This window comes from Rhinatrema bivittatum, chromosome 5 (genome assembly GCF_901001135.1).
Source record: "Rhinatrema bivittatum chromosome 5, aRhiBiv1.1, whole genome shotgun sequence".
Lineage (NCBI taxonomy): Eukaryota > Metazoa > Chordata > Amphibia > Gymnophiona > Rhinatrematidae > Rhinatrema > Rhinatrema bivittatum.
Genome location: NC_042619.1, coordinates 351,142,808 through 351,170,043, shown reverse-complemented (window position 1 = coordinate 351,170,043; position 27,236 = coordinate 351,142,808). Strand labels below are relative to the sequence as shown.

Sequence of the window (27,236 nt, the reverse complement as noted above, 5' to 3'; positions counted from 1 at the left end):
ATGTCAGTGTGAGACGCACAGCTTCTTCAGGCCATAACGCCGCATTAATGGAAACCCGTCAGGCTGACGTCAGTCGTGAAACTACAGGCGAACACACCCTGCGGATCACATCAAAAGCCAGCTCTGCTCGTGCCCGAGTTTTAAAAAAATACATCGTACACAGTTAGCGTGTGTTGAAATGCTCTCCTCATCACACAAGTCTTAAAGGGTGTAAAGTGTTTTCTCTATGCAAACTTTGACAAAAGAAAAAAAACACACACACATACTGTCTGACAGATGCACAACTATCAAACTGTAAGCAGTCTCTACAGAAAATAACCCTGTTCCGAGAACTACGCCTGATCCCAGTGCGTACAGGAAAAAACAGAGAAATAAAAATTGTGTTGCACACCAGCTGTGCAGGGCAGTTATCCTGCAAAACTTCCCGCACACGGATCGCAGTCAAATATCCCTCATGCCACCCTGCATTTCTTTTCCGCGGCGTTTAAAATAAAACGCCTTGAGCAATACGTCTCCACACCTAGGAATCTTTCAGATCTGAGGTCTTTATTATTAAAGGGAGTCAATCAAAAGCTTCATTTATTCCCAGCGGTTTATCCACAGACGTGAGGCCTTTAACTCTACATATATATGTGTTACCCCCCCTTATCTCCTAACTGCCATGGCAAGGAAAGTGTCTCCTGTGACTAATGGGAATGACAGACCACTAATCCTGAAAAGTGAAAACCCACACAAAAAAAAGTGATTCCAAAGAGAAGCACAATTATCGCATTTATTTGGCCTGGAAGCTTCCCCCACGTCCCCGTGGGCTTCCAGCTCATATATGAACCTGTCCCCCCTTCATTCGCGGCTACCCCCTCTCCCACCCTCCCTGCCTGGCCCAGCCCCTGCAGCAACCGGTCTCCGGCTGAGAGATACGGACCGCACGAGCCCCCCTGGACCAGCTGACAGCAGGCCGTCCTCCTTCCAGGGACCGTGAACCCTGCCCTGCCGAGCACCCCCAGCCCTCTCCGGCCTCAGAAGCAGGGACCCAAATCCAGGACTCTGGCCTGGGTCTTCTGCTGAATTTTTTTTTTTTTTTTAAAGCAGGCAAAAGGCTCCTCAGGTTATCTACCGCAGATTGTTTTATGTATTTGTTTGTACTCCAGAGCAAGTGATAAAAATATTCCATTCCCTGCTGCTAATGAGTTGCGAACAAGTTAGAGTGCACAGATGTGATTAAAAGTTGTCAGTGCTAATCACGGCAATGCTGATAACAAATTCCTTCTTAATATAAAGGGGATTAAAGCAGGCTTTCGAGGACAGAATTAGTTAATTGAATTTCTGAGATGGCAGGGACGCCTGGTCCTGATGCTGCATCTTGAGATGCCAGGGTTTTATTAAGTAAGGACATTTAATAAGTCCTCTGGCCTTAAAGCTAGATCTGATGCGATCGGATGTAAATAGTAAAAGGCAAAAGCAAAAAAAAAAAAATCAAATTTCTAGACGGTGAGCTTGTGAATATTCTGCTGCCTCCTATAAATTAGTTCTCATCTAACTGGGGGTAATGCGGAAGAAGGCGGCCCAGCAGGCATCTTAAATTATATAGCCCTGTACAGCATTACAAGCTACGCTTAGCTGGAGATGTGAAAACCGTATGCCACCTATACATAATCAAACAACATAGCTAAAGGTAAGCAAATGACGCGGCTTTAATCCATCACAGGAAAGTTAAGCCGGAAAAGCGGAGAAACAAATAGCAAGGGAATTGCAGCACAGCCTTTAACGTAAGGGAGCTGGCCTGCTGAACTAAAGATGTTAACATGGAGCCTAGGCAAGTTTTTTCCACCTCAATGCAGAGGTCCATGTTCAATAGCACAGCGAGCGGCAAAGTTATCCATACGGTTTTATCCCGCTAACTGTGCCTGGATACATCACTGGCACTTACCTGGGCAAAAGTGCCGCTGAATAGTCTTAAAATAAGGTCACCCTGATAAAGTTATCCCAGTAACTCTAGTAGTCACCGGGGTTTTACGAATACGCCAGAAAATGTATTCTATCCCTCCATCTCCCCCCTCAGAGGCTGTCTGTAGTGGGTGGATCCTTTTTCTAGAAGTGCGGGCTAGGAGTAAGTTGGGAGTGGCACGAGCAGTATTTAAAGAGTGAGGAGCTCTCAGTTTCTTTAAGAGTGAGGCCTATTCCCCTCACTGGATATATATATTTTTTGGGGGGAGGCTATTCCTTTCTGGGCACTTCCAGCCAGTCTGGATTTGCCTTCAGGCACAGTAAGAGACTTTGTTAAGAATTGTACTACTTTTTAAGGAGTTTACAATGGCGTGGAAGCCTGGTTCTTTTGGTGATGGCAGATCCCTGAATCTGGGGGCTTGGACGCTGAAGCCCTAGAAGAACCTTGTCTAGATCTGCCATGACGGTGACTTCCTTCCAGAGGCGATTTTTGAGAGAGTTATACTGTTTGGTTTGGCAGGAGGTCTTCGTCCACCCCCTCCTTGACTGGAGCTGGGGCTTGAACAAAAGCTCTGAACTTTTCCGTCAGACCTTTCCTTCTGAGAGGTCACAAGGAGGAAGGTGAAGAGATCTGGGAGCAGGATGCAGGCTGGGTACAGAGAATCAGGTAGGATTTTTCTGCGTTCTTCAGGAATTCCCGGCAGACTGGACATCCCATACACTCAGAGCAGGAGTGATAAGAGAGCTGTAAGGGGAACCTGAAGCACTTACACAGAGAGAAGAGGACACTCAGCTGTAAAATCCATCTTCTGCTGTTGATTGGACAAGTTATTCATTTTTTCTACGATCAGTAAACTTGACTTGAACATCCACCACTGCGTCCAAGCCATCTGTCCCTGCATCAATGCAGCATCATACCTCCCGAGTTTCTGAAGAGAACTGCGCACATCGGGATAAAGTACTCCACTGCCTGGGCCGTACGCATCAGCTTCCCTCCCCAGAAAGAAGCCACGCTTTGGGAAGAAATATTAGCAAAGGCAGCCCCAGATACAAAAAAATTCTTCTGTGCGCCCATGGGAACCCTAAAAAACCATGAAAAAAGGGTTTACAAATCAGTCAAGTAGAATTTTCCTCTTCTGAAACTATGCTGCCTTGTAACCCACAGGTTTCAAGCTGGAAGGAGGGAGGCTGAAACGAAACATGAGGAAATACTTCTCTCCCTAGACGGTGCTGGATGCCTGGAATAGGTGACCAGAGGAAATGGTGCAGGCTGGTCTGCGACGGAAGCAAAGCAGGCCTGACAGAGAGATTACGGGCTGCAGTGAGAAGAGGGTGAGGCGGATGGGTAAAAGGCACGGGGGTGAGAAAACCTGGACGTTGGTTTAGGTACGGGAACTTGCATGCTTATCTGTCTAGAATGACAGAGGACCAAAAAGGGAAGGGATATGGACCAAGCCCAACACAAGCTTGTTTGTCTGACAGTTGGGATAGATCCTTAGCTTCAGCAGCATAGAAGGGAACAACTGGGCAAGCTGGGTGAGCCAAATGGCCCTTATCCGTGATCATCTGCTGCATTAGTGTGGAAGTCATCTTCTACGTCAGGTGAGGTCTCTAAAAACGTTGCTTCTGAAGTGCACCGGAAGAGCCCTCAGCTTGGTGCACACCGGCTGGAACCTAACTAAGCTCAAGAGAAGCAACACAAGACTCACGACCCGTGCAAGCCACTATGGAGTGGACAGTGCTGCAGGCTCAGTGATTCATCTTCCTCTCCCTGAAGGGAGGCAGCATCCTGTAGGTTGAATTGATAGTTCCTAGGCTCGCAGTGTCGCTTGCTGCGGCTCGACCTGCCACCTTTAATTCCAGCAGCCTCCGGCCTGACCAGCAAGGACACGTAACCCTTTCATTCACAGCTCCCCATCTCTCGGAGGTGAAAAGAGCAAAAGTAAAGGCTGACTGCAAGAAGAACTTGGACCATCCCTTCAGCCAGACAAGGGAGTTGAGAAAACGTCTTCCCTTGTCCAAGTATTATAGCAAGGGCTGCCAGTAACAATATATTCACAAAACTGTAAGGAACGTGGATGAAAAAAAAGGAACCACATATAATGGATTCCAGATAAGCAATCCCATAATAATGAGGTTGTGAGGGGGGTGGGTGCAATCTGAAATGCAGAACTACGATCCCCAAAGACAGACAGGTAGAAGGGGAGAACAGGTATGGCACGTCCCTAATACAGGAGCTGGGGGAGTGTGCAGGGGTCTCCCTTACCTGCACTGTGTAAGGGAGAGAGAGAGCAAGCTCCTGGAGAACAAAATTTGGGTTCTTTTGCTGAAGGCTTTAGCAGGCCATTGGGAAGCAGACAGCAGCTTCCACATTTTTGTGTATTTAAGGCTGTTGCTAATGACTGATTTAGGATTTCTGGCATCCTTAGGCACTGTTGGTGCTGTCACCCCCCCCCACGAGGGAGCAGAAGGTCTAAGGCACAGTCCCCTAGTTTTCTGTGGCAGCTCAGGGGTGGATCCTGTGGTAAAAAATAAACAATTCTGAAGGAAATTGGCAAACATTTCCATCTTTTATATTAGATTATAAACATTGTTTTACGCTATAATTAACAGTATGTCTGATTTTATTTTGTGTAGGGTGAACAACTGTGATCTCAAGAATCAGTACAGGGAAGAGACCTTAGGGATGGGGAGAGGAAGGGAGGAGGATCAGGACTGGGGTGAGAGGAGAGTGAGAAGGAAAGAACCAGGGCTGGAGAGGATGGGAGAAGGGGAAGAAGAGAGAGAGAGAGAGAGAGAGAGAAGCTCTTGGATGGAGGAAGGGTGGAGGAGTGGGCTGCAGGATCGGGGGAGAAGGGAGAGGTAGCAAGGGAAGCTCCAGGATTTGGTGGTCAGAATTCAAGATCAAGGGAGGGAGGATCTGAATTGCAATGGGTGGGGAATGCAGGAGGGAGGGGTCCCTACCGTGCTCTGGTCTTGCTCTGCCTTGCATCCCCTTCTCTAACATCCTAATATGACACACACACACAGTTACGCCCCCCCATCCTCCAGCCTCTTTCCCCACCCTCCAACGATCTCTACTCAGGCCCTCCTAATGTCCCCCAAGTGATCCCACTCTGCTCTGTCTGCTGCAGGCTCTCCTGCTCCCTGCATAATACCTGGAGGGGAGGGGGCTGGATCAGGAAGCTTCCCCTGATCCAGCTGGAAGGCAGTAAATCTTCAGCCGGCCTGCTGCCCCCATACGTCTGCCGCCCCAGGCACAGGCCTGGTGTGCCTCCTGACAAACCCAGGCCTGGCCGTTGCCTGTAAGAGCGGACTGGTGTTATAATACTGAAGGGGGGGGGGGGGGGGGCAACAAAAAGCAGTGGGATGTACACTGGAAAAGGTGTCCGCGTATTCAGGGGAAGGAATCCTGACGAATCAATGCTGCCCTTTCACGCCATCCGCCTACAGCCACAGCACGGGACAACCTGCTATTTAAAATGGAAGTCTGAAGTCACGGAAGATTTGGAATACAAGTATACAGCCGCGACCCGATATCGTAAACCAATCTTATTAAATACGGTATTTATTTACAGGGGAAGCAAAGAGCTCTTAACGTTTCTTCCCATCCAACAAAAAGCTACGGTTTACTTTATTCTGTAGTTGGAAGAATCTGCTGAAGGCTTGTTTTATCCAATTTTTTTTTTTGTTCTGTTTTCCAAATGTTCATTCATCTTGTCTCCCGAGTATTTCAACAATCTCGATATGTAAAGCAAGCTGAGGAACTTTGGCAAGTTTAAGGAAAAAAAAACAACACGGAAAGTTTGAAGAGATTCCTTGGATTGAGAAATTACTTCCCCAAAATCTCTCTCCTCTCAATATTATTTCAGCCTTTTGAGGTTTGCAAGGTCAGGTTTTAGGGTCTCCTCCGACAACCGTCAACATGAAAACACCTTAAATATTCTCTCCCTTCCTCCACACTCAACTTCCCCTTCCTCTCACGTAGTTGTTGACACTTTCCAGTCTGGTTTTTTCCATGCTCCACAGCCCTCTGAAACAATCCTAATATATTAAATGATTTCTTTCTGACACGCTTCTACTCCTATCCTCTTTTACTGCTCCGCTGCCCCCTGATATTACTGATCACCCACTCTGTGTGTGTGTGTGTCAGCCTAATTCCTTTCTAGGTCAAGCCATCAAGCCACATCTGGCCTGGAGGAAACTGGTACTCTTTACAGGTCGTGCTCTCTTTCCTCGCCCAACATACTTATTATCCCAAAGTTGCTGCTCTACACATGCTTTTGGAGACCACATAGGTTCCCATCTTCAGAAGTAACCCTTCTGGCAAGTTGCCGAAATCAAGAGAGCATTCTCTGACTGAAATTGTTTTGCAGTGCTGCACACAAGCAAGCTCAAATTATTAGATAACGGAAGTGGGAATCTTATTTCATGCAATCAAAGTACTCACTATATTCCCCACCTTCCTCTTTTATGTTAAGGCTACAGTACTAGGCGCTAGCAGCCTATCAGCTTTTCTCAAAGACGGCACGTCCTCTGTTTAACACACTAATACCAAGGGTACTGAAATTGCACCATCCTTCCAAGAGACTTTTCTTTCCCTAATAAACATCCGTCATTTTGCGTCCAGACCAGGAGATGGTTTCCCAGCTTCTCGATGAGATAATCACCGATACCAGAAACAGTATCATTCAGATTTCCAACTTTCAGAGACAGTCTTGGCGCCTTTATTTGTATCCCGCCCCATCTTCCATCAAGGGAAAGCCAACGGTGGAGCAGAAGCAGGAAACTGTCTTTAGCATCTTGATAACCATCTAGGAAGTCCATCGCTGCTCTCTGTACCCTCCCCCCCGCTGTTTGGGTCCTTCTAACCATAGCAAGAAAGCCGATCACTTAAAATTTCCCGAAGGACCGTGGAACACAGGAGGTAGTTGTCTTGTTTTGCCTTTCGCTATTTGTGCCTTTGCTCTCCAACATTTGTTTTACTGCTGATTAGTTTCTTATGCTACTGCTTACCTCTCCTACAGCGTCTTCAGACAAAATGGGCGCGGGCCAAATTTGATCAAGAAATAAATCCTGGCTGCACATGTGGAAATGTAGCATTAAAGCCAGAAATGCTCAACACACAAAAAAAAGGAAACCACATTTCAAGTGACATCAGTGAGAGAAAGAGCGCGAAAGAGAGAACAAAGGCCTCCTGACTAAAAGTGTCATTCGTGTATGGTAAGATAACATTAGTAATCATTTAGGTTTGCCCAAACAAACCAAAGCATGTGAAGCAGAGAAAGCAAGACGACAGTAAGGTAAGCAGGTCTGAGCTCAGGAGTACAGGAAGGAAACTGCCCGCCAGCAGCCATCTTGCCCCCATTCCATGCTTCATTGAATTCTGATACCATCCAATAGAGCTGAGAAGAAATAGTTCTTTTTGGAGTTCCCCAGTCTGCCCCAGCTCTGTCAAACTCAAAATTGGTGGCGAGACTGTTTTTAAAACTGACTATAAAGAGGTTTACGGACCAGGATCTGAACCATTTTGATAGGTGTTCTCTGGCTTTCACCTAGCTTGTCTATCCCCTTTAGGAAGCATGGCCTCCAGAATTGAAAATAGGTCTCCAGATGTCTCAACAATGATTGACAGAGAGGCATTATCACCTTCATTTTTCTAGCGACAATACCCTAGCATTCCTCTGGCTCTCGCATTTATTTGGTACCCTGAGATCATCAGATATGTGCCATTTTCTACGCTGATGACAGAGCCCCACACCAGAAGGAGACTCCTCTCCTGGAATCCTCCCAAGATGCCTTGGGTTCCTTGTGCAGGTGGATGCCTGCCCCTTATTATACCCACCAGTTAATGTGTCCCCTTTTGACAAGATGGAGGTTGTGAAGCGAGGAGTCTGGTATGACTAATTAATAAGGAAGACTCTCTTCTCACCACTTAAATCGCAGAAGGAAACTCAAACTAAGCAGCAATGGCACTTATGTACAGAAGAGTTAACTGCAGACCAAGTGCAGGTATTTGTCAACTATTTCCTTGTTTTTGAGAGTAAAGGAGGGGGAAAAATCTGAAGCTTTCTATTCCTATAGATTTTCTTCTCTAAAGTCCTACGGTCATGGGCATTAGAAGGAGTGAGAGTTTCCCATGTGCGGATGATAGGGTCTTCCCAGGAAGGAAAGAATCCTAACCTGAAGTAAAGGAAGTCCAGATGGTTTGCCAAAAGGAATCTGAAAAACACACAACTGACTTGGATTTTTTTTCAAGGGAGAAGGAATTTTCATTTGGACTCTTCCAATCAGCATGACCCAGTGCCAGAAAGATGCTTCACCTTTGGGATAACAGGAGATGGTACCCACACGGTACGCAAGCATAAGAAAAAAGGTAGGTCCTACAAGGTATACGAGCTCCCAAAAGCTGCCCAGTAGGAGATCCTGCAATAGAAATTCAAGGGGATCCTATTTGTATGGTTTCTGACTAAGTGAAAGAAGAAAATTCATCTCCAAGTATTTGTAACATTTGCCAGATTGGTACAATCGAAAAAGTCGTATTAGTAAAGTTTACGTTCAGAACACCATCCGGTGCATGGACACTCTTTTGTCAAAGAAGGTAAACTCCCAAGGATCTAGAAGTGAATCTACAGCCTACCCCCCTGCTTCATTACAGTGAGGACATGGGAGAGGGGCCACATGCAGAAGGCATCACATGATCAGAAGGGGCAACATTTCTCCAAGGTATTGGTCCAACCAATGAGCTCCATTTGAGTAATTGCCAGGTTCTTATGGCCTGGTTTTTGGCCTCTGTTGGAAACAGGATGCTGGGCTTGATGGACCCTTGGTCTGTCCCAGCATGGCAATTTCTTATGTTCTTATGTTCCACAGTGAGTAAAAAGTCACAGATTTCTAGAGGCTTGAATTAATGCACAGAACGGAATGCACGGCAAAACCTTGAGTGCTTTATGAGCTACATTATTCTAGATCCAAACTCTGCTATTTCTGATGCCACACTCCTATAATTTGTTTCATAATATGGCCATGTGCTGTATTGCACATGACGACTATTTACAAAGCTGGTTGTTGCTTCCGGAAAGCTGGCAGTTTGCAGAAAAGATGTCCCAGGCTGTGCCGGTTCCCATCTAGCAAGACCAATTCTTCACCAAAGCTACCACCCAATAACACAAGCACCCTTTACTCACTAAAATTCCCAAATCACAGAAACATAGAAACACAACGGCAGAAAAAGACCGTACGGCCCATCCAGCCTGCCCATCCGCCCAATTAATTTAGCAGTACATCTACTAGATATTGCTACGGTTATAAGGCCATTATCACTGAAAAACGGAAGGGCGTTGGCTCTATGGGCCCTGAAAGAGAAAAAAGTCCGAGAGAATGGAACAGCAGGCAAACATACGAAGGAGGTGAAGAGGCAATGCCCAGGTCTAATTTCCTGAGCAATGATTCTTCTCCACAAACTGTGCAAACTTTACCCGAGCCAGTTAACATAAAAAGATATTTCAGTAAAACAATTAACAACTGCCTGTGTTCCGAGTGCTGGGGCTTTTCCTCGAGTTTCTGCATTTTTTTTTTGTAAACTTTCCCTAGTAAATATCCTTAAAAATAATCTCATGTTCCCTGACCACATGTAGAAGAAAAGGACTTTTCTAATTGAAGATTGTGTGCACTCCCTGTTTATTTTTCTAACAGGCTCCCGCTGTCACTTGGTTTTGAAGGATCCCTAGCTGACATAAAATACCCCCATGTCCTTCACCCCCTTGGGAAATAATAGGCTTCATTGAGTACCTTTCTAATGGGTTGACAGTGTGTGCAGCACGATTAAATCCATTTCACTGGCTTGCCTCCGTAGAACAAAGTTAATTGCATATTTCAGTGCAATGAAAATTGGTTCTTCTGCCAATTACCAGCTGATGATTGGCTAATGATATTAACTTTAAAAAAAAACTGAAAAGTTTGGTGACAAGTGTTAGGAGCTGTGATGGGGACGGTCCTTGATTTGATCCCCAAAGTTGGGTCTCCCCTAGCCAGGTCAGCTGGGGATAAAAGTCATGATCGTTGCTCAAGGTTGACACCTACTGGCCAACATCGAGATCTATGATTGCAGGGTTCCAGAAAAAACCCCTGGAGCATGACCACTGGCTGAGGACTGTCATTGCAATGACTCGACTACATCTGGGGTGGGGAAGGGGGGGGGGAGGAATGAAAGCAAAAAGATATCCCTGGATAGTTGCGATGGAAGGCACATGGCACCAGATCCCGGCCCTGGTTCCAAATGCGATGGAAGTACAAACGAATAAGAAAGAAACTGCAAAATAGAAAACAAAAAAAACCGATCTAAAAATAATTTGAAAAATAATTTTTTTAAAAACGAAAGCACACAAGGCTATCACAGGGTACCGAGTTCATAAAAGCCAACAGCAGTTTTGGCAACTGGCATGCAGAACTGTATCAACAGAGGAATCGGCAAGCTGGCCTGACAGCTCAGTGGCAAGTACACGAGGAAGGTCCCGCGTTCAATTTCCGGACCTGGCCTTCCACCCCCAGCCCTAAGGGAGAGGGAGTCATCGTTAAGGGCAACCCCTGCTGGTCAGATTTATAGCCCGTGATACAGACGGCTCCCGGCTGTTGCTGCAATGAGCAGACTAGGAACAGTGAGTGTGTCTACGTTAAAAAAAAAAACAAAGACAATGGAAAATCCCTGGGTACTTGTGAATGAAGACTCATGGTGCCAGGATCCCTGGTTCTGATTAGGCTGGAAGAAAAGAAAAGAGAAACTACTGGGCCAGTGGAGTCAGCTGAGTTTCAATCTTCACACCTAGCTTCGCTGTTCATTTTTGTGCCACTTATAAAGAAAACGGACAAATAAAATATAAATGATCAGTCATGGCTACTCTCCTCACAAAGCCTGGCTGTGTATTTTTTATTTTTTTTTTATAGGTTCATGACCCCCCGACACCGGCCGTGTTTCACCTCACTGGCTGCTTCTTACGGATATCATGTCTTCAACAAGAACTAACGCCACATCTATATAAATCTCAAAACACAACGGGTACGGCTAGAGGACATTTCTTCTACACAGAGAGGATTATAGAGCTCTGTCCTTTTTATGGCTCCAACAGTAATCGTTACTAAAAATAAAAGGCCTTCAAGTTGTGGCCATCTAACGAAGGTTGGAGATAAATCAGCTTCCTCCCATCATCTGCAGGGTGAGAAGCCAGGCTCTCACAGGGACCCTGTGCTTCTCTCTACTGCAGGATCTCCTACAGGACAGGCTCTGGGATCTCCTCTACGCTCTAGGCCACCCTTTGGCACCTGACCTCCATCACATGTACTGCTCCCGAGTATGGACAGCCTCCTCTCCTCTCGAGTACCGGGTGGGTGCCTTTTCCTCCACTCCCCAGTTCTGTAGCACCGGGTCACACCGACCGGAAAGGCTGGAATGCAAAAAAAAAAGTCCTACTCCTTGCGGAATTCGTTCCAGGTTTCAAAGTTATCCGGCTGTGTGTCGCTGGATAACTTTATTCCAGAATATTCAGCAGGACATTGATTCCTTATCTGGCTAACTTTATCCATTTTTTTCAGTTTAAGTATTGGCTTCTCTCTTTTTCCCAGAGAAACTCCTGTCTTTCATTGGGGAAAACCACCACTCCTTTTCCTGGACTATGCCCTTGGAGAAGGAAAAAAAAAATGTATGAACAGGTTTCAGCCTTGCTATCCCCTAACGTTCCAAAAAGAGGGGGGAAAGTCTACAGACCCCTGCACCGGGTCTAAGGGTATTCCCCTGAAAAGAACAATCCATTTTGGCACCCATCCCAAAAGGGGACGCTCTTACAAACAGAGCAACAAAAAAAAAATCCCAAACCTGTCCTGTCTACAAAGGAGACATTGAACGAGCAAGGGAGCCTGACTGGTCCTTACACAGAGAACGGCAGTATATACTAAACCCTGCTTTATACGCGCCCCGTAGCGTAGCTGAAAAAAAAAAGGATCCGGGGGTCATAAAGTCACTTCAGTTCTATTAGAGATTAATTCCTTTCTAACCTATCTTTCAACACCCTGGAGGAACCGTCACGTCAGTGGGTATGCACGAGCCTGGCGCCGCCGACGTTCCACCACGCTGCGGCAATCGTACGTTTCAAAAAAGCATAAGCCTCGGCAAACTTAAAAGCTGTCAGCACTTCTCATCGCCAGGCTTGGTAAGTCAATGGCCCAACTGTGACAAAGGCGCAGGCCTAGCCAGAACAGTAACGCACGTCCAGGCGGAGATGTTTCAGAGCGTCATTTGACTTGCGGCTTTAGTGATAGCATTTTTTCAGTTCCCCAGAACACTGTACTGATGCTTCGTCTAATGCTGCGTCCCCCCTCGGTGTATCAGGGTGGCGAGCTGGAAAAAGGTGATCAAGCTTAGACAGAAATGAAGCTTGAAGCCATTTCAGTCTGCCCAAGAAGCGGAAGAATAAGCCGGGCTACCTAGTCAGATGGTAACCCTGCCGTTGCCGTTATTACAATCACATCGCAAAAGCCTAGATCAAACCCCTTGTGTTTGTGCTCTGCAGTACAGTAAAAATTCAGATGCACGACTTGGTTTTCAGGGAAGCTAAGCAAGCAGCTACCATCAGTGGCTGCAAGCTGGCCTCTCTTTCCTCTACTGCTTTTTACAGTTTCATTTAGATTTTCTTTAATTGTAACGAACCTTGTAAGAATCAGGTACACTGCATTCGTTTCGGAGATAAAAAGTGTGAAGCCATCCAAAAGGGGGGATAAATAAATAAACAATTTCATGGACATTGCCTGCTCGTTAGCCCAAGCAAAGAAGCAGCACGGCAGTCAATTATGTGTGCCAGAGTTTGACATTAGAGGTCAACCATTAATGTCGCCTGCCAGACTCGCCAAGATAGAAAATTTCAAAGCATCAACATACAGATGACACAGTGACGGTATCCGACATACAGCTTTTATCACAAGAAAGACTAATTTCTGAGAGTAAGCTAAAAACACCTTTATGTACTTTGCAATATTTCTCCTTTTCCCCGTGCCGGGTAACCGTGACTTTTCCCCAGAACTGTTTCAGGGTGTGTTTGTTTGTCAATAGCATCAGAAAGACGTTATAACCGAGTCCCAAATCATAGACTCGCAAGGCAGGGTTCTTTCTGATCAAGAACTGCAAAGATCTTCCTGCATTAGATCCCAGAGATTTCTATGGGGATATGCAAGTCAAGACACTCTTATTCAGGGTCCTGATGCTTCTTCTCCTCTTGGTGGGCCACGATGGTCCTAGCGGTTTTGACGTACTGGAACCAGAACACCCCTCTGTCTTTCATAAGCTACTGAAACAGATTTTCAAAGCTTTACTGAAGACATGCAAACAGAATTTGCAATTACCATGGACGGTTAAACAATTTCCTCATTGTTTTAACAATAAAAGCTACATCCAGTAGTATACTAGTAAGAGACTAGGAGGCATTCCATGAAGTTAGCAAGTAGCACATTTAAGGCTAATCGGAGAAAATTCTTTTTTCACTCAACGCACAGTAGAGCTCTGGAATTTGTTGCCAGAGGAGGTGCTTAATGCAGTTAGTGTAGCTGGGTTCAGAAAAGGTTTGGATAAGTTCTTGGAGGAGAAGTCCATTAATGGCTATTAATCAATTTTACTTAGGGAATAGCCACTGCTATTAATTGCATCAGTAGCATGGGATCTTCTTAGTGTTTGGGTAATTGCCAGGTTCTTGGAGCCTGATTTGGCCTCTGTTGGAAACAGGATGCTGGGCTTGATGGACCCTTGGTCGGACCCAGCATGGCAATTTCTTATGTTCTTACATTTCATAGCATAGTGCCTTTTTGGCCACAATAACATGGTCTGATATGTTTGAAATGCTGAGAACCTCGGGTCATGCTTTTTTTAAATATTTAAAGAGCTGAAAGCTAAGAAGGAATGCCCGATTTTCAGTGGTGACCAGCTGAACGTAGCCAGGGAACCCGGCCACACAAAACCTAGCTGGTCAAAATGTGGGGAAATAGGATGTCCTGTGGGATTGCTTTAGACAGTATAATGGACTGAACTGAAAAATCTGTATAAAATATTAAGCTGCACATTGTGATCAACTATTGATGCTGCCTTGAGTTTGGACAGTTATTGGTGAGATTTATGTACTTTCTTATACTGGGAATTCTCTGTAAGGACCAAAAATGGTGAATAAATAGTGTTTAAAAAAAAAAAAAAAAAACCTTGACCAGCTAGATTTACTGTATATTGACTTTCAGCTGAAAACCTAGCCAGCGAACTTCAGCTGAAAATTTGCTTGAAGATAACCTGCTAAAATGAGCCGGTATCTTACCCACTTAGTGGATTTTTCAATATCTACCTCTAATTTCCACCCCCCCATACACGTGGATGAGGCAAGTCCAAGCTTATTGGTTTTCCTAAGGGGGAGTAGGTGTAGATTTTCACTTTGAAAGATGGTGTAGGGACACCGTATGTGCAGACGCGGGCACCTGCTTTTCACGAGGGTGGAATTTTGCTGGGAAAAGCACCAACGTAGATTTCAAGGGGCAACTTGCACGTAGACTCTTCCCGTCCGGCCTACGCAAGCCCCTCCGGGAACGCTTCCTCTCCGTGGGACTGAAAGCCCGTGTATTGCAGAAGGAAAGTCACATTGGGACGGGCAGTTTTCACACGCCCGATTGATGTGGGTAAAATGCTTTTTGCCCATGGAAATTGCTCCAAAAATCACCGTCAGAGGGAGGGGAAAAAATAAAGTCTTAGCAAACCAGATCCACTGCCTGCAATATTTCAAGGAGAAACTCTTGTCCTAGGCACCAATGAAATTCATCTCCCCAAGCTCCTAAATCCATCCCAGAGAACACTGCTTCCAAATTTCTCCTGCCTCACAACATATCTCCGCCTTTCTATCTGCTCCCTGGAAGTCGTGCCCCCGCTGTCCTGGAATTATCCATCTGGTTCTCGGAATAAGTTGGCAGCGTGCCAGGTAGAGCTGGCAAGGGGGGGATGACACCAGCCACAGCTGTCTCCATCAGTCCCGTACCGAGTACTGATCCCGTGGAGTACAGGCTGCTTAATGTTCTTTCCACATGCGGCGTCCAAAGGAGGGCTCAGATTAGGTTTCCCCGAGAAAAAGGCCGTTTCACTCCTCCCCCAGGCACGCACAAGGTTCTCGAGTACTTTTGAGCGCAGAGCTTGAAAATCAGTGCTAATCCGACCTGTTTCAGGCACAGGTGTCAAATGGGAAAGAACCCTTCCTACCAGTAATATTCTTCCACGATCAGAGACCACACTTGGGGATTTCCAACGTCAAAAGAAATCGATTACACACACACAAAACTAAGACAGAGCAAACCAAACCCTTTAACGAATAGGACATCTTTAAGCATACCTAACGGGTTTCACTATTCACGGCTGTTCACCACGGCCTTTGACCCCGCGGTTTCCCCCTTGGCTCCTCTGGCCTTCGAGCTTAACCAACCTCTGTTGGGTTACCGCACCCCGTAAGCCTTCATTTGTAACTACCCAAGCATTCTTCCACGATTTTATACCCCCTGCAATCACGAGCCCTAAAAACAACTGCTAGGTACCCACCTCTGCACAATGTGAGACTTCCTCCCCTCCAACGAACCCGGGGAGTAAACACCTGCCCTCGAGATCAAACCCATTTCCGCCAACTGCCTGCTCTCACAGCTGTCTGCCACTTGATGTGCATGAAAATTTATTAGCACAAAAATGAGGTCTGTATTTTGGTATTCTGATAAAAGTTTGGTTTAATTTCTACCCAGAGAATAAGAATCTATTAATCACACAGCAGACAAGTAGCCATACTAAATCCAACAGACTGTATAGAAGCTCTAGAGGCTACTGTAGATATCTCTTCCCTTGACACACCATAATTGTTTTTCAGTTTTGTTGCCAAATGAGGATATCCCTTTGTTCTCCTTCTTTAGACAGGCTGGTGGTCCTTGCAATGTAAGAGTCATATTTATATTGCTCCCCCTATTGTCAAAAATGCATGCTATGTTTCCCGATAGATTTCCTAACAAATGTGACTCCTTTATCTCGATATAACGAGATTCATCCTAGCCTTCCAAGTCGCTGGACTAAGCACAGCTTTGGAACGCACAATATCCATCAGTTCCAAGAGATGTGTACGTCGAGTAGTGCTATAGAAATGTTAAGGAGTAGTAGTAGTAGTACTACTAGTAGTCGAGACTGTGCTACAGATGTGTATCAGCATTAAGGTCAATGATACTTAAAACATCAACAAAGGTTTGGTCCCAATGCAATCATACATATGCTCAAGCCTCATTATCCCTTTTCAGAAATACAAAGTCACTTTAGTGATACTGGGTGCCTATTTAAAAAAAAAAAAAAAAAAAAAAAAGCAAACAGGGCACACTCAAATGAATGACATCAGCACAAACTAAGGACAAGAAGCCAAAAATGCTTGCCCACACTTCAATCCCATGCCGGCCTCATTTGTATACTCTCGCCAATATTTCTTCAGCCTGGCTCCGTAGGATTTAATGGAGGGAAAGGAAGTAATCCAACACATTAACAAAATGAACTTTAACGGGGGCAAAAGAAATCAGTAATAGCCCTGTCAAGACACAAAGTATGAATAAGTGCTGTCGCGGCAGATCAGCATCTATCAAAAGAGTTTTCCCCATTTCAACAGCCTTTGTTCTCCTGCACCGATTGACAGCTAGCTATCTTGCCCAGGCGTGTAGAGAACTGGCAATACCTTCCAAAGGGACACCCTTTCCTTAGACACAACAATCCTTGGTCACACTCCTGAAATGTTTTCAAGGCCTCGTACCTATCCTCGGTGCATGAAGACATGACAAGCAAAACAGGGGGCCAGAAGGGCTCCCCTCTCAGCAGCACCTAACCTGCAGGACCCCACTCACAGCATCCCCAGCCACCCTGCATTGTGCGGGGAGCTCCCAGGAGGTTGGTCAGAGAGATGGAAAAGGGGCGCCCTCCTTCCCAGGTTCTGGGAGATGCAATACATGCAGGGGCGGGAGTGGCTGGTGCAGAAAAGCTTTCTGCGTTCATATTTGCTAGGGTTGGGCTGGAAGTCTAAGTTTCCTGACTTTTGTGTGCTCTCTACACCTCTCGTTTGCCGGTGTGGCAGGTGCTGCGAGCTGCTGGATGTTTTGCGCGTGTGCCACTTTTGCACAGTGCGTGCCCGCTGCTCGCGTTTCCGTCACACGTGTGTGTGGGGGGGGGGGGGGGGAGAGAAAGGGGTTGTGATGTCATTTCCTTGCTAGGTTTTCAGCGTGGCGTCGCGTGCAAAGGGAAAGGCGCGGGCTTTTCTGGGGTCAGTGAGTAGCGTCCGTCGTGTGGCTGCAAACCCTCCCGTCTTTTGTTTTTGCCTTCGTCTATTCTGTCCTTTATTCGGAGCTGGTACGCGCGGCACTGCATTTCCGTTGCCTTCTATCCCCTCTGACTACAAAGGCCAGGAGGCGGCCTCTAGTCGGCCGAGCCCTCCCGTCCACGCGTGGCCTGCTTTACGCAGCTTTGGAAGAAACGCCGCTGTACGCGCTGCCTCCTTTCTTCTTTGGCGCTTGCCGAGTTCTGCGTCCTATGATTTGCTGCTTGCACGATGAGATTTTTTTATCTCTTTCAGCCCAGCCAGAAAGCAAACAGAGGAAGGACTCAGCCTGCTTAACTGGAGCAGGAGGGGGGAAAAGGACCCCCCCCCCAGCAGCCTTCCCCATCCCGTACGAGATGCAGCTAGGACAGGGCTTTTCGCCAACGTCGCCTCATTTTGGCACCGGAAAATGCACGTGGCCCCGGGGGACCACCACCCCCAAATTAGCAGGGGTGAGGCTCGCCTCCAACAATCCCTCTACTCTCTCTCAACCCCCCACCCTCTTCAGCTGCTTCTTTATCTCAACATCCAACCCCCTGCAAAGGATGTCCCCTCTCAATCTCCACCACCCTCAGCTTATCCCCTCTTACATCCCCCCCACTTCCTCTCACCTTCCCAGCCCATCCTCTCTGTCACCTCCCTCCGGCCCTTTCTGCGTTCTCCCAGCTGAACCTCTCACCTCCAGGCCCTTTTTATAACCCCAAATGGATCCTCTGGCATCCCTGCCCTCTCACCCCATTCCTCAGTCCCTCTCTCACCTTTCAGCCTCTCCTCCAACTCTTCTCTCACATCCTCCCCCCCCCCCACCCACCCATTTGATATCCTCTCACCCCCAGTTCCTCTCTCTCTTACATTTTTCTGTCATTCCCTCCTGTCACCTTCCACTCCCACTCATCCAATCCTCAAACCTTTCCTGCTTCTGATCCCTCTCTTCAAACAGCTCTTCCTCCAAATATCCCCGTGGCCAGGGTCAGCGGCTACATTTTCCTTTTGGCCAAAGTTGGATGACAACTAGGAGGAAGAGAAGGCAGGCTGACGACGACGGGGACAATATTTTTTCTCTTGGGTAGGTTCGGTGGTGGGTGAGGACAGAGGAGCAGTGGGCAATCTCCACCGGCCTGTGCAACTCAAGACCGCCCTTCCCCCTCATGGCTAGTCCAAAGCCCAATGGCGACCTGAAAGCGGCAAGAATGAAAGTCAGCACAGGATCTGCGAGCCAGGGCAAGCCAGCGGCCCCCAAGCCCTCCCCTCATGCTGGGCTTCCCGTTACCACGGAAACTCATGCGAGGCTGGGCCCCACGGCAGGGCCTGAGAATGCAAGGCTGGCTCACAGGCCCCACACGTTGACTTCCAATGCTACTGCACTGCCCTTTGAGGCACCTGTGACCCCCCAGCTGGAGGTTATGAGACCCCATTTGGTGCCCTGACCCCCCCAGTTTGGGAAGCTCTGTTTTAAGCTCATTCCCAACACTTCTTTCACAGTTCATGCCAGTGGCGTATGATAAAAGGAGCCAAAGCAGGATTGCAAACTGGGAACAGAGAGCAGGATTAAATGGTCCATTTTCTCAGTGGAAAAGGGTAAACAGGGGAGTGCCTCAGGGATCTGTACTTGGACCGGCGCTTTTCAATATATTTATAAATGATCTGGAAAGGGAATGATGAGTGAGATAATCAAATTTGCGGATGATACAAAATTATTCAGAGTAGTTAAATCACAAGTGGATTGTGTTACCTTGCAAGACTGGAAGATTGGGCATCCAAATGGCAGATGAAATGTAATGTGGATAAGTGCAAGGTGTTGCATATAGGGAAAAATAACCCTTGCTGTAGTTACACAATGTTAGGTTCCATATTAGGAGCTACCACCCAAGAGATTTATTTATTTATTTATTTAACAGCTTTTAATATACCGGTGTTCATGCGAGCACATCACGCCGGTTTACAATAAACTTGAGAAAGGAGGAAATTACAAAAAACAGGGAATGGGGTATGGAGCAGGAGCGAAAAAAGGGGGGGGGGAGAGAGGGGGAGAAGGTAAAGGAAGAAAGATAGCAGCTGAGAAGGTAGAGGAACGTAGCAGTATTTACATGAGTATTTACATGAGAGACTGATTAACAAGGGTTAAGAGATCTAGGCGTCATAGTGGATAACACATTGAAATCGTCGGCTCAGTGTGCTGCGGCAGTCAAAAAAGCAAACAGAATGTTAGGAATTATTAGGAAGGGAATGGTTAATAGAACGGAAAATGTCATAATGCCTCTATGTCGCTCCATGGTGAGACCTCACCTTGAATACTGTGTACAATTCTGGTCGCCGCATCTAAAAACAAGATATAGTTGCGATGGAGAAGGTACAGAGAAGGGCTACCAAAATGATAAAGGGGATGGAACAGCTTCCCTATGAGGAAAGGATGAAGAGGTTAGGACTTTTCAGCTTGGAGAAGAGACGACTGAGGGGGGATATGATAGAGGTGTTTAAAATCATGAGAGGCGTGACAACATGAAAGGCGTGAGCAGGTGGGCGAAGGGAAATATAAAATGTCTTCACTCGCTCCCAGCTCCTTCCAGCAGTGAAATTCCCCCTGCTCCGGGGAGAGAGCAGGTGCCTCGGTTATGCCAGCGAGGCCTTGGCATTTAGCCGTCAGTGGCAGCGGGGGTACAGAACCCAGCAGCTGAAACCGGCCAACGCTGCGCCCTCTGCAAAACGCAGCTAGGGAGCCTTGTTTATGTTTTTTTTAATTATTTTTTTTTTGGGAGACTTCAGCTCGGACTCTCATCAGCAATTTGGGGATAGGAACCGCTGGCGGAAGACTGGGGCAGAAACCCAAGTCAGCCCCCCCCCCCCTTTGCACTCCAGAACAGGAGCCAGAGCCAAGGCAACAGGAAGTGGGGGAGAAGGCAAAGAGAAATTATTATTATTACTACCGCAATTATTATTAAAAATGTGTATATTCTGCCTATTTGTTTTTTTTAGCACATAAAACAATAATCGGGACAAATAAGACACCCACACCAAAAGCAGACAAACCGGGCTAACACCGCAGTTTCATACTGAGGAAGACGTAACTCATTAGAAATACCCCTGCTGCAACAATCAGGCTTTCAGACTTTTACAGAAAGGTTTGCAGGCGCCAATAAAAAACGCGTCTCGTTTTGGCAGAGACTTCCATCAGGTTAGGTCCCGCGACGTGCGATCGCACTTCTTTTACAAAAACGGTAGGTATGGGACACGACTGCCAGCCAAATCTGAGAGCCCTGCGGGCATGCGCTCAGAGAGCGTGGGTGGCCAAGCAATAAGGGTCCTTAGCCACTTCGAGCTTCCAATAGCAACAAGGCAGCTCAGCAGCAGCCCTCGGAGGAGAAAAGGCCACCAGTACAGTTGCAGCAAGATGGGAGATGTGTGCAATCTTCAGAAGAGCAGCCCTATGAGCCTAAAACTTTTTTTTTTTAGATGTCACTTAGCGAGACCGATTTAAAAGGGCGTTACAGCGGTCAAGGGACGTCAAAACAAGAACTTGACCTATCGCCCGAAATTCTATTTCAGCCGTCGTAGTTACTTTAGTTCAAAGGGAACCAGATTTTAGAGCTGAGGTTGCAAGGACTGGCAGGAATCCAGCAAGTCCCCCTAAATCTTTAACAACCTCAGGAAAAAAAAAAAGGAGGCAGGGATTCAGGGACTGGGCCTGACCAGGCTCTCCTTGGTATAAGTGAGGGCCACTTGGAAGGACACCGCTGCATATAAAGAAAGCTGCACCCTCCTTGTACCCTGCAGTACCGTAAAACGGATTCAGAGCTGGCGCCAGTACCCGCTCGCCGTCCCTTAAAAGGTTTTCCCGCCAAAGTCATTCATTTTGCCTTCCCTTCAGGTGCGCCTGGGACGATCTATATATTGGGGAAAAAGCAGCGCTCGCTACTGCGTCGCGGATGGAACGGCCTCCGATTGGTTCCTGCACTGGGCGTGGCGTCGCGTGGACCAGTCGGGCCGTGCGGGTGTGGCCATTCCAGATGGGGCCCGACCCGGAAACCTCAGGGGAACCAGTGAAAATGCAGCAAATGACGACTTGGGAGGTCACTGCTCCTCGTAATATGGACTGCGGGCGGACCGTGATGTGTGCTTTACCCGTGTTTTGCATGCAGAGTCCATGTTTGCAAGGTTCAGGAAGCAGCCCTGGCACTCGGCCCCCAGCCAAGGACCGTCGCTGCCATTTACTGGGCCAGAGTAAAGCGGGCGTGGGTGTACGAGAGGAAATCCCCAGGTGGCTGGAAGCGAAGGCTCCTGGCACCAGGATCCCATTCCCAGGAAGCAACAAAAGGAACAGGGGGAACCTGCCAGGCCTCAGACAACGGACTGAATAGGAAGGTGTCTGGAAATAGGATCACAACAAATATTTTGCCCACTGCAGTCAGTTTTTCAAGACCATGAGACCTGAATGTGGTCAGAATCGTTTGGTTTTCTTCTGCCAGGCCTGACCTAGCTGCAAACATCACTGAAAGTCCCAAATTCAATGCATGCACGACCGCAAAGGAAGGCTTAACCCCAGATTCGGGATTCATATTTTATTTTTAAACAGAATAAAAACAATTTTTTTTTCTTTGCTTCTCTTTAAAAACAAACATTCGTTTTAAGTGAAAGGCTTCGGTCGAGCGCAGTCGAGCCGCTTCCGAAGGAAAGAGAAAACGAGTGGTAGTTTTAGCTTTAACGCATCCTCTTACTTCACACAGCAGGCAAACGTCGAGACAGCGGTGACTCAGCCCCGCGCCCCCTGAATTCCGAACGTGCAATAATTACGCACGCACGGCACATCTGCCCGTCCCCTTCAGCTTTCACTTCCCGCTCGGCGTTGTTTTAGCTCGTCCCGGTTCCATCGTCAGCTTCCCTCTTCTCTACCACGTCCGACGTTTGTAAAATTTAAAACCATAGTCCACTTCTCGGCGCATTTGGGGGTTTCCCCGAAGATGCTTAAAATCCATGCTCATCGCTGCTTTACTATCGCGTTCGTCGGGTTCTTTCCAAACGCATTTTATAAGCCAGCGGGGAGCGGTTTCCAACACGCCGCGTTTCCATGCGGGCTCCGGGAACTTTCACCCTCCTGCTTGGCCCCCCCCCCCCCCAGTTTTCCCAAGGGAACGTGGGGAGCACATTTTCCCTTGGGGAAAACCGTGCCAGGAAAAAAAAAAAAAGTGCTCCCGGAGGTTTGCACCTGCTCCCCCCCCGAGGGCGCTTTTCCCATGGCAAACAACGTGCAGGGTTTTGGAAATGCATCGCCCCCCCCCCCATCCTGAGAATGCCCCCCACTTAATGCAGGTAAGAGGTGGGCAACTTTAGCCGGGGAAATGGCTATTGAAAAACACCCTTTTAAAATCAGAAGCCCTGCTTACAATATCCTCCCCCCACACACCTAACGCAGCAAAAAAAGGTGCCGTACCCCACCCACTACTTAAACTAACGGAAGAGGAGCGGAACAGAGCAGAGCCACTGGATTTCAGCTACCGTGTCCTAAGAGGCATCAAAGTTCCCAGTACCTTACCCTGTAATGCAGGGGTGGTGAACCCCGGCCCTCGAGGGCCGCAGACAGGCCCAGGTTTTCAGGATATCTGCGGTGAGCGGGCAGGAGAGGGAGAGTGAACGGGCAAGAGAGGGAGAGATCTGCAGGTTTGCGTCCAGCGGAGGCAGTGCATTTCTCCTGCCCGCTCACCGCAGATATCCTGAAAACCTGGGCCTGTCTGCGGCCCTCGAGGGCCGGGGATCGCCACCCCTGCCACAGTGAAATCCCGTGATTGCGGCTTCTGAATGGAAGAAGCATATTCACCTCCTCCTAAGTAAACGTCATGCTTGCCAGAGCGTCACAATCAAAACGAAGTTTCGTCGCATTAAAAGGTTTCAGTGGGGGAACGCATCCAACGGTCCTGGAGATTGTTTTGTCCAACTGTGTACGACACCCCCCCCCCCAAGTGCCTGCTCGGAAACACCTGCAGCCCCCCCCCCCTTCGTAGCGAGGACACGGGATGAAGGTTACATTGTAAAGCAGAGGAGGGGATGGGCTGGCACCACTCGCTGACGACTCCGGCTCTCTTTCAACTCGCTTATTCCCAGGAGTCTAAAAGCAGCAGCGGCGCTGGTTGCGACTTCACGACTTCGTACATGAAGTCGCAACAAGCAACGGACTTTTCGAGTGCCGTCACCACGAGGGGGGGGGACGACACAAGCCGAGCCAGCACGGAGACACTGGAGTTCACCAGGATGCAACGCTACGGCAACCCCCCACCCCCCCCGGTCCGACCTGCTGTCGTGCCGGGCGGTGCCATTTCCCGGGCGAAAAAACCCCAGGCGGCAGCACCAGCAAACAGGATGAAGACCCGCAGTACAGCAAACAGGGAGGAAGCGGTCAGTGGGAGACATAACCTGCTCCCAAACATTTTAAATCACTTAGTAGTCATCATTTGTTTGATAGCTAAAAAGTTCTATTAGCTTATAACCAAATTTATGCATGAGGTGAGAGTAAGAGAAATCTCCTATAAGGTGCGTACTGTGATCAGTCAGCAGCTTTGCGTGTACTCCACTGGCAATTCAGTGATGAGCCTCAATAGAAAATGATATTTTACAAGATTATTGCCAGTCTCTTTTGCTTTCTGTCTTAAATACTCTACCAAGCTGTTTTCTAACTGCAGTAACAATCTCCAGGCTATCCAGTAATGCTATGAATACTACATGGTCAGGGCTGAAAATGATCTTCCAAGGCGTCCGTGAATTGTGTGACTGTCGGGCGTCATCGCCCGCTCGTCTGCAACCGCTCCACACATGGCACTGAGTGCGGTGCAAGCCAGGCTCCTTTGCAAATTAAATCTTAATCTGCCGAAAAACCAGCTAGCAAGCAAAAAAACTGTACAGTGCAACGGCTCCTAGCACACAGCCTGTCACACGGGCAGTACCAGAGCGGGGGAACACCTTGCAACCGCAGCGTAATCTTAAAAAAAAAAAAAAAGGTCTAGGAACTTCTGCGGCTCCAGAGATGTGTCATTCCGCTCTTGGGTAGGGTTTTTATCAGGAAAATGAGATTCCCATAAACCTGCCCCTAGGCGTTCACACGCACAATCTGCTGCCAAGCCTCCACGCTGCTGAATTCTGGTCCTTGCAGAAAAAAAAACTGAAAGCATCAAATTTAGCAACCACTAAATACAAAATAAATAAGCCAGCTCCTGTGTGATGACCCCCTCTCATCATCTTTAATGCCTTGACAAGTGCTTTCCGGGATGCACTAGACAGTGAATTGTCAAAGCTCGGAGAAGCTCCTGGCTCCCTCAGACACTGTTTTGCTCCCTCCCAGAACTATCAGCAGAAAGAGATGTTATGATAAGGGTAAAAATTCAGCTGAAAACTGCCACCCAAACAGTCTATGATAGGGCGTGGGAGCAGGAAAGAGGGGCGAGAGTGAAGGGATAATAGTCTGGCTGAACAGGCAACACAGGGAAAAAAAAATATCAGTGAAATATTATTCAAAACAGCCCTGCAACCTGCAGGACCTTCAGCAGAGGATCAGAGGTCACCACTTCCTGACCTGTGCCAAAAGTTCACTGTCACAAGCATGGGGAGCATAACCTGCAGGACCTTCAGCAGAAGATCAGAGGTCACCACTTCCTGACCTGTGCCAAAAGTTCACTGTCACAAGCATGGGGAGCATAACCTGCAGGACCTTCAGCAGAAGATCAGAGGTCACCACTTCCTGACCTGTGCCAAAAGTTCACTGTCACAAGCATGGGGAGCATAACCTGCAGGACCTTCAGAGGGTCAGAGGTCACCACTTCCTGACCTGTGCCAAAAGTTCACTGTCAAGCATGGGGAGCATAATCTGCAGGACCTTCAGCAGAGGATCAGAGGTCACCACTTCCTGTGTCACAAGTATGGGGAGCATAACCTGCAGGACCTTCAGAGGATCAGAGATCACCACTTCCTGTGTCACCAGTATGGGGAGCATAACCTGCAGGACCTTCAGCAGAGGGTCAGAGGCCACCACTTCCTGTGTCACAAGCATGGGGAGCATAACCTGCAGGACCTTCAGCAGAGGATCAGAGGTCACCACTTCCTGTGTCACAAGCATGGGGAGCATAACCTGCAGGACCTTCAGCAGAGGGTCAGAGGTCACCACTTCCTGTGTCACAAGCATGGGGAGCATAACCTGCAGGACCTTCAGCAGAGGGTCAGAGGTCACCACTTCCTGTGTCACAAGCATGGGGAGCACACTGTCATCTGCCTACCAGCAACCTTTCACAGCCCACCTCCTCCCCTCAAAGATTTCCCACTGGCTTTGTTGATTACGTATCTACTTTAAACTGAATATGTTCCAATTTAAAAATAATTGGAGGTCTATTAAATGTTATTCAACAAACATTAACCAAAGTAACATCAAATCCAACAACAGTCTGTTTTTTGGATGAAGGGTAAGACGAGTGAGTGTGCTTTTAGGATGGAGTGTCAGGGGAATGACTGTATTTAGGAAAGTGAGTGAATGTATCTACACTGCTGGGTGAGGGGAGTGAGTCAGTATGCCTTTAGGTTGGGGGGATGAGCATGTATTTCTAGATTGAGGAGTGAGAGGAGAGTGTGTGTGCTCTTTTAGGATGGAGGGTGAGGGGGGTGAGTGATTTTTTAGGATGAGGGTAAGGGGAATGAGCATAGGTAACTCTTAAATGGAGGGCGAGTGTGTGTGAGGGGAGTAAGAGTGTGTTTCTAGGCTAGAGGATAAGGGGAATGAGTGAGTGTGCTTTAGGGATTAATGTGACAGGAGGGTGTGCATGTACGTGTCTCTAGAATGGAGGGAGTGAGAAGTGAGCATGAGGGGCGTGGGAATGTGTCCCTGGGATGGAGGGTGAGGGAAGTGAGTGTGTATCTGTGTTGGGAGTGAGAGTGTGTTTCTAGACTAGAGGTTGAGAGGAGTGTGTGTGTGTGTGTGTGTGTGTTTTTATGGTAGATGAGAGGAATGAATGAATGAATAGGAGTGAAAGTGAAGGGAGGGAAAGTGAGTCTCTAAGATGGAGAGTGACAGATTCCAGTAGAGGTGGGGGGGGGGGAGTGAGAGTGTGTTTAAAGGTGAGGGAGCCAAGATTAAAGTTGTCACCCACCTTAGCTGTCAGCAGGGTTCCGCGGGCTGCGGTGCCTCCGGCCGCCGGGCGCGCGGGGCCCACTCCTCCTCCTCCGCTGGCTCGCGGGCTCCCCCCCGCGGCGGGGCTCTCGCTGCCGCCCCCGCGGGGCCGCTGGCGGATGCCGTCCAGCAGCCTGACCAGCAGGATGTTGGCGGGCAGCTCGTCCACCGCGCACTCCACCAGGACGCGGCACTCGGGGCAGCGCAGCTCCCGGCGGGAGGAGACGATGCTCTCCAGGCAGCGGCGGCAGAAGGTGTGCTGGCAGGGCAGCACCCGGGCCGTGGTGTCCAGCCGCTCCAGGCACACGGAGCACTCCAGCAGGTCCAGCAGCGAGGACTCGTCCATCTCTCCCCCGCCGCCACCCCCGCCGCCTCCTCCACCCCCTCCCCCGCCACCTTCCCTCCGTCCTCTCCGCTCCCTCCGCCTCTCCTCCTCCTCGCCCTTGCTCGGCTTCTGAGGTCCTTTGGAAGTACAAAGCCAGGACGCCCCGAGGAGCATCTAGACCCGCGGGCACCGGCGCGGGGCCGGCCGGCCGGGAAGCATCTTAACGGGAGGCGAGAGAGCCTGTCCTGCGCGCCCCTGCGCTGAGCGCTCGGATTCCCTTCTTCGCTCCTGGGGGGGGGGGAGTGTGCGCGGTAACAAAAAAAAAAAAAGAAACGCTCCTGCGATCAGTCCCGGGCCAGGGGGAAGGAAGCCTGGCGGGGGGTTCGACTCATCATCCCTCGGACGAAGAAGGCTGCATAGCGCGGGGCAGGCGGCGCGTTAG

General features: G+C 48.3%; 1 protein-coding gene across 2 annotated transcripts in view; it reads right to left on the bottom strand.

Annotated features, from left to right (window-relative positions):
- Positions 1 to 26,816, bottom strand: part of SH3RF3 (SH3 domain containing ring finger 3) — a 477,464-nt gene extending 450,648 nt beyond the window's left edge. For both annotated transcript variants that reach the window (XM_029604598.1, XM_029604599.1), the window contains exon 1: positions 26,450 to 26,816. In XM_029604598.1, coding sequence (XP_029460458.1) covers positions 26,450 to 26,815 — 366 coding nt within the window. In that variant the 5' untranslated portion in view covers position 26,816. The remainder of the gene's footprint in view (positions 1 to 26,449) is intronic.
- Between the last annotated feature and the right edge of the window lie 420 nt (positions 26,817 to 27,236).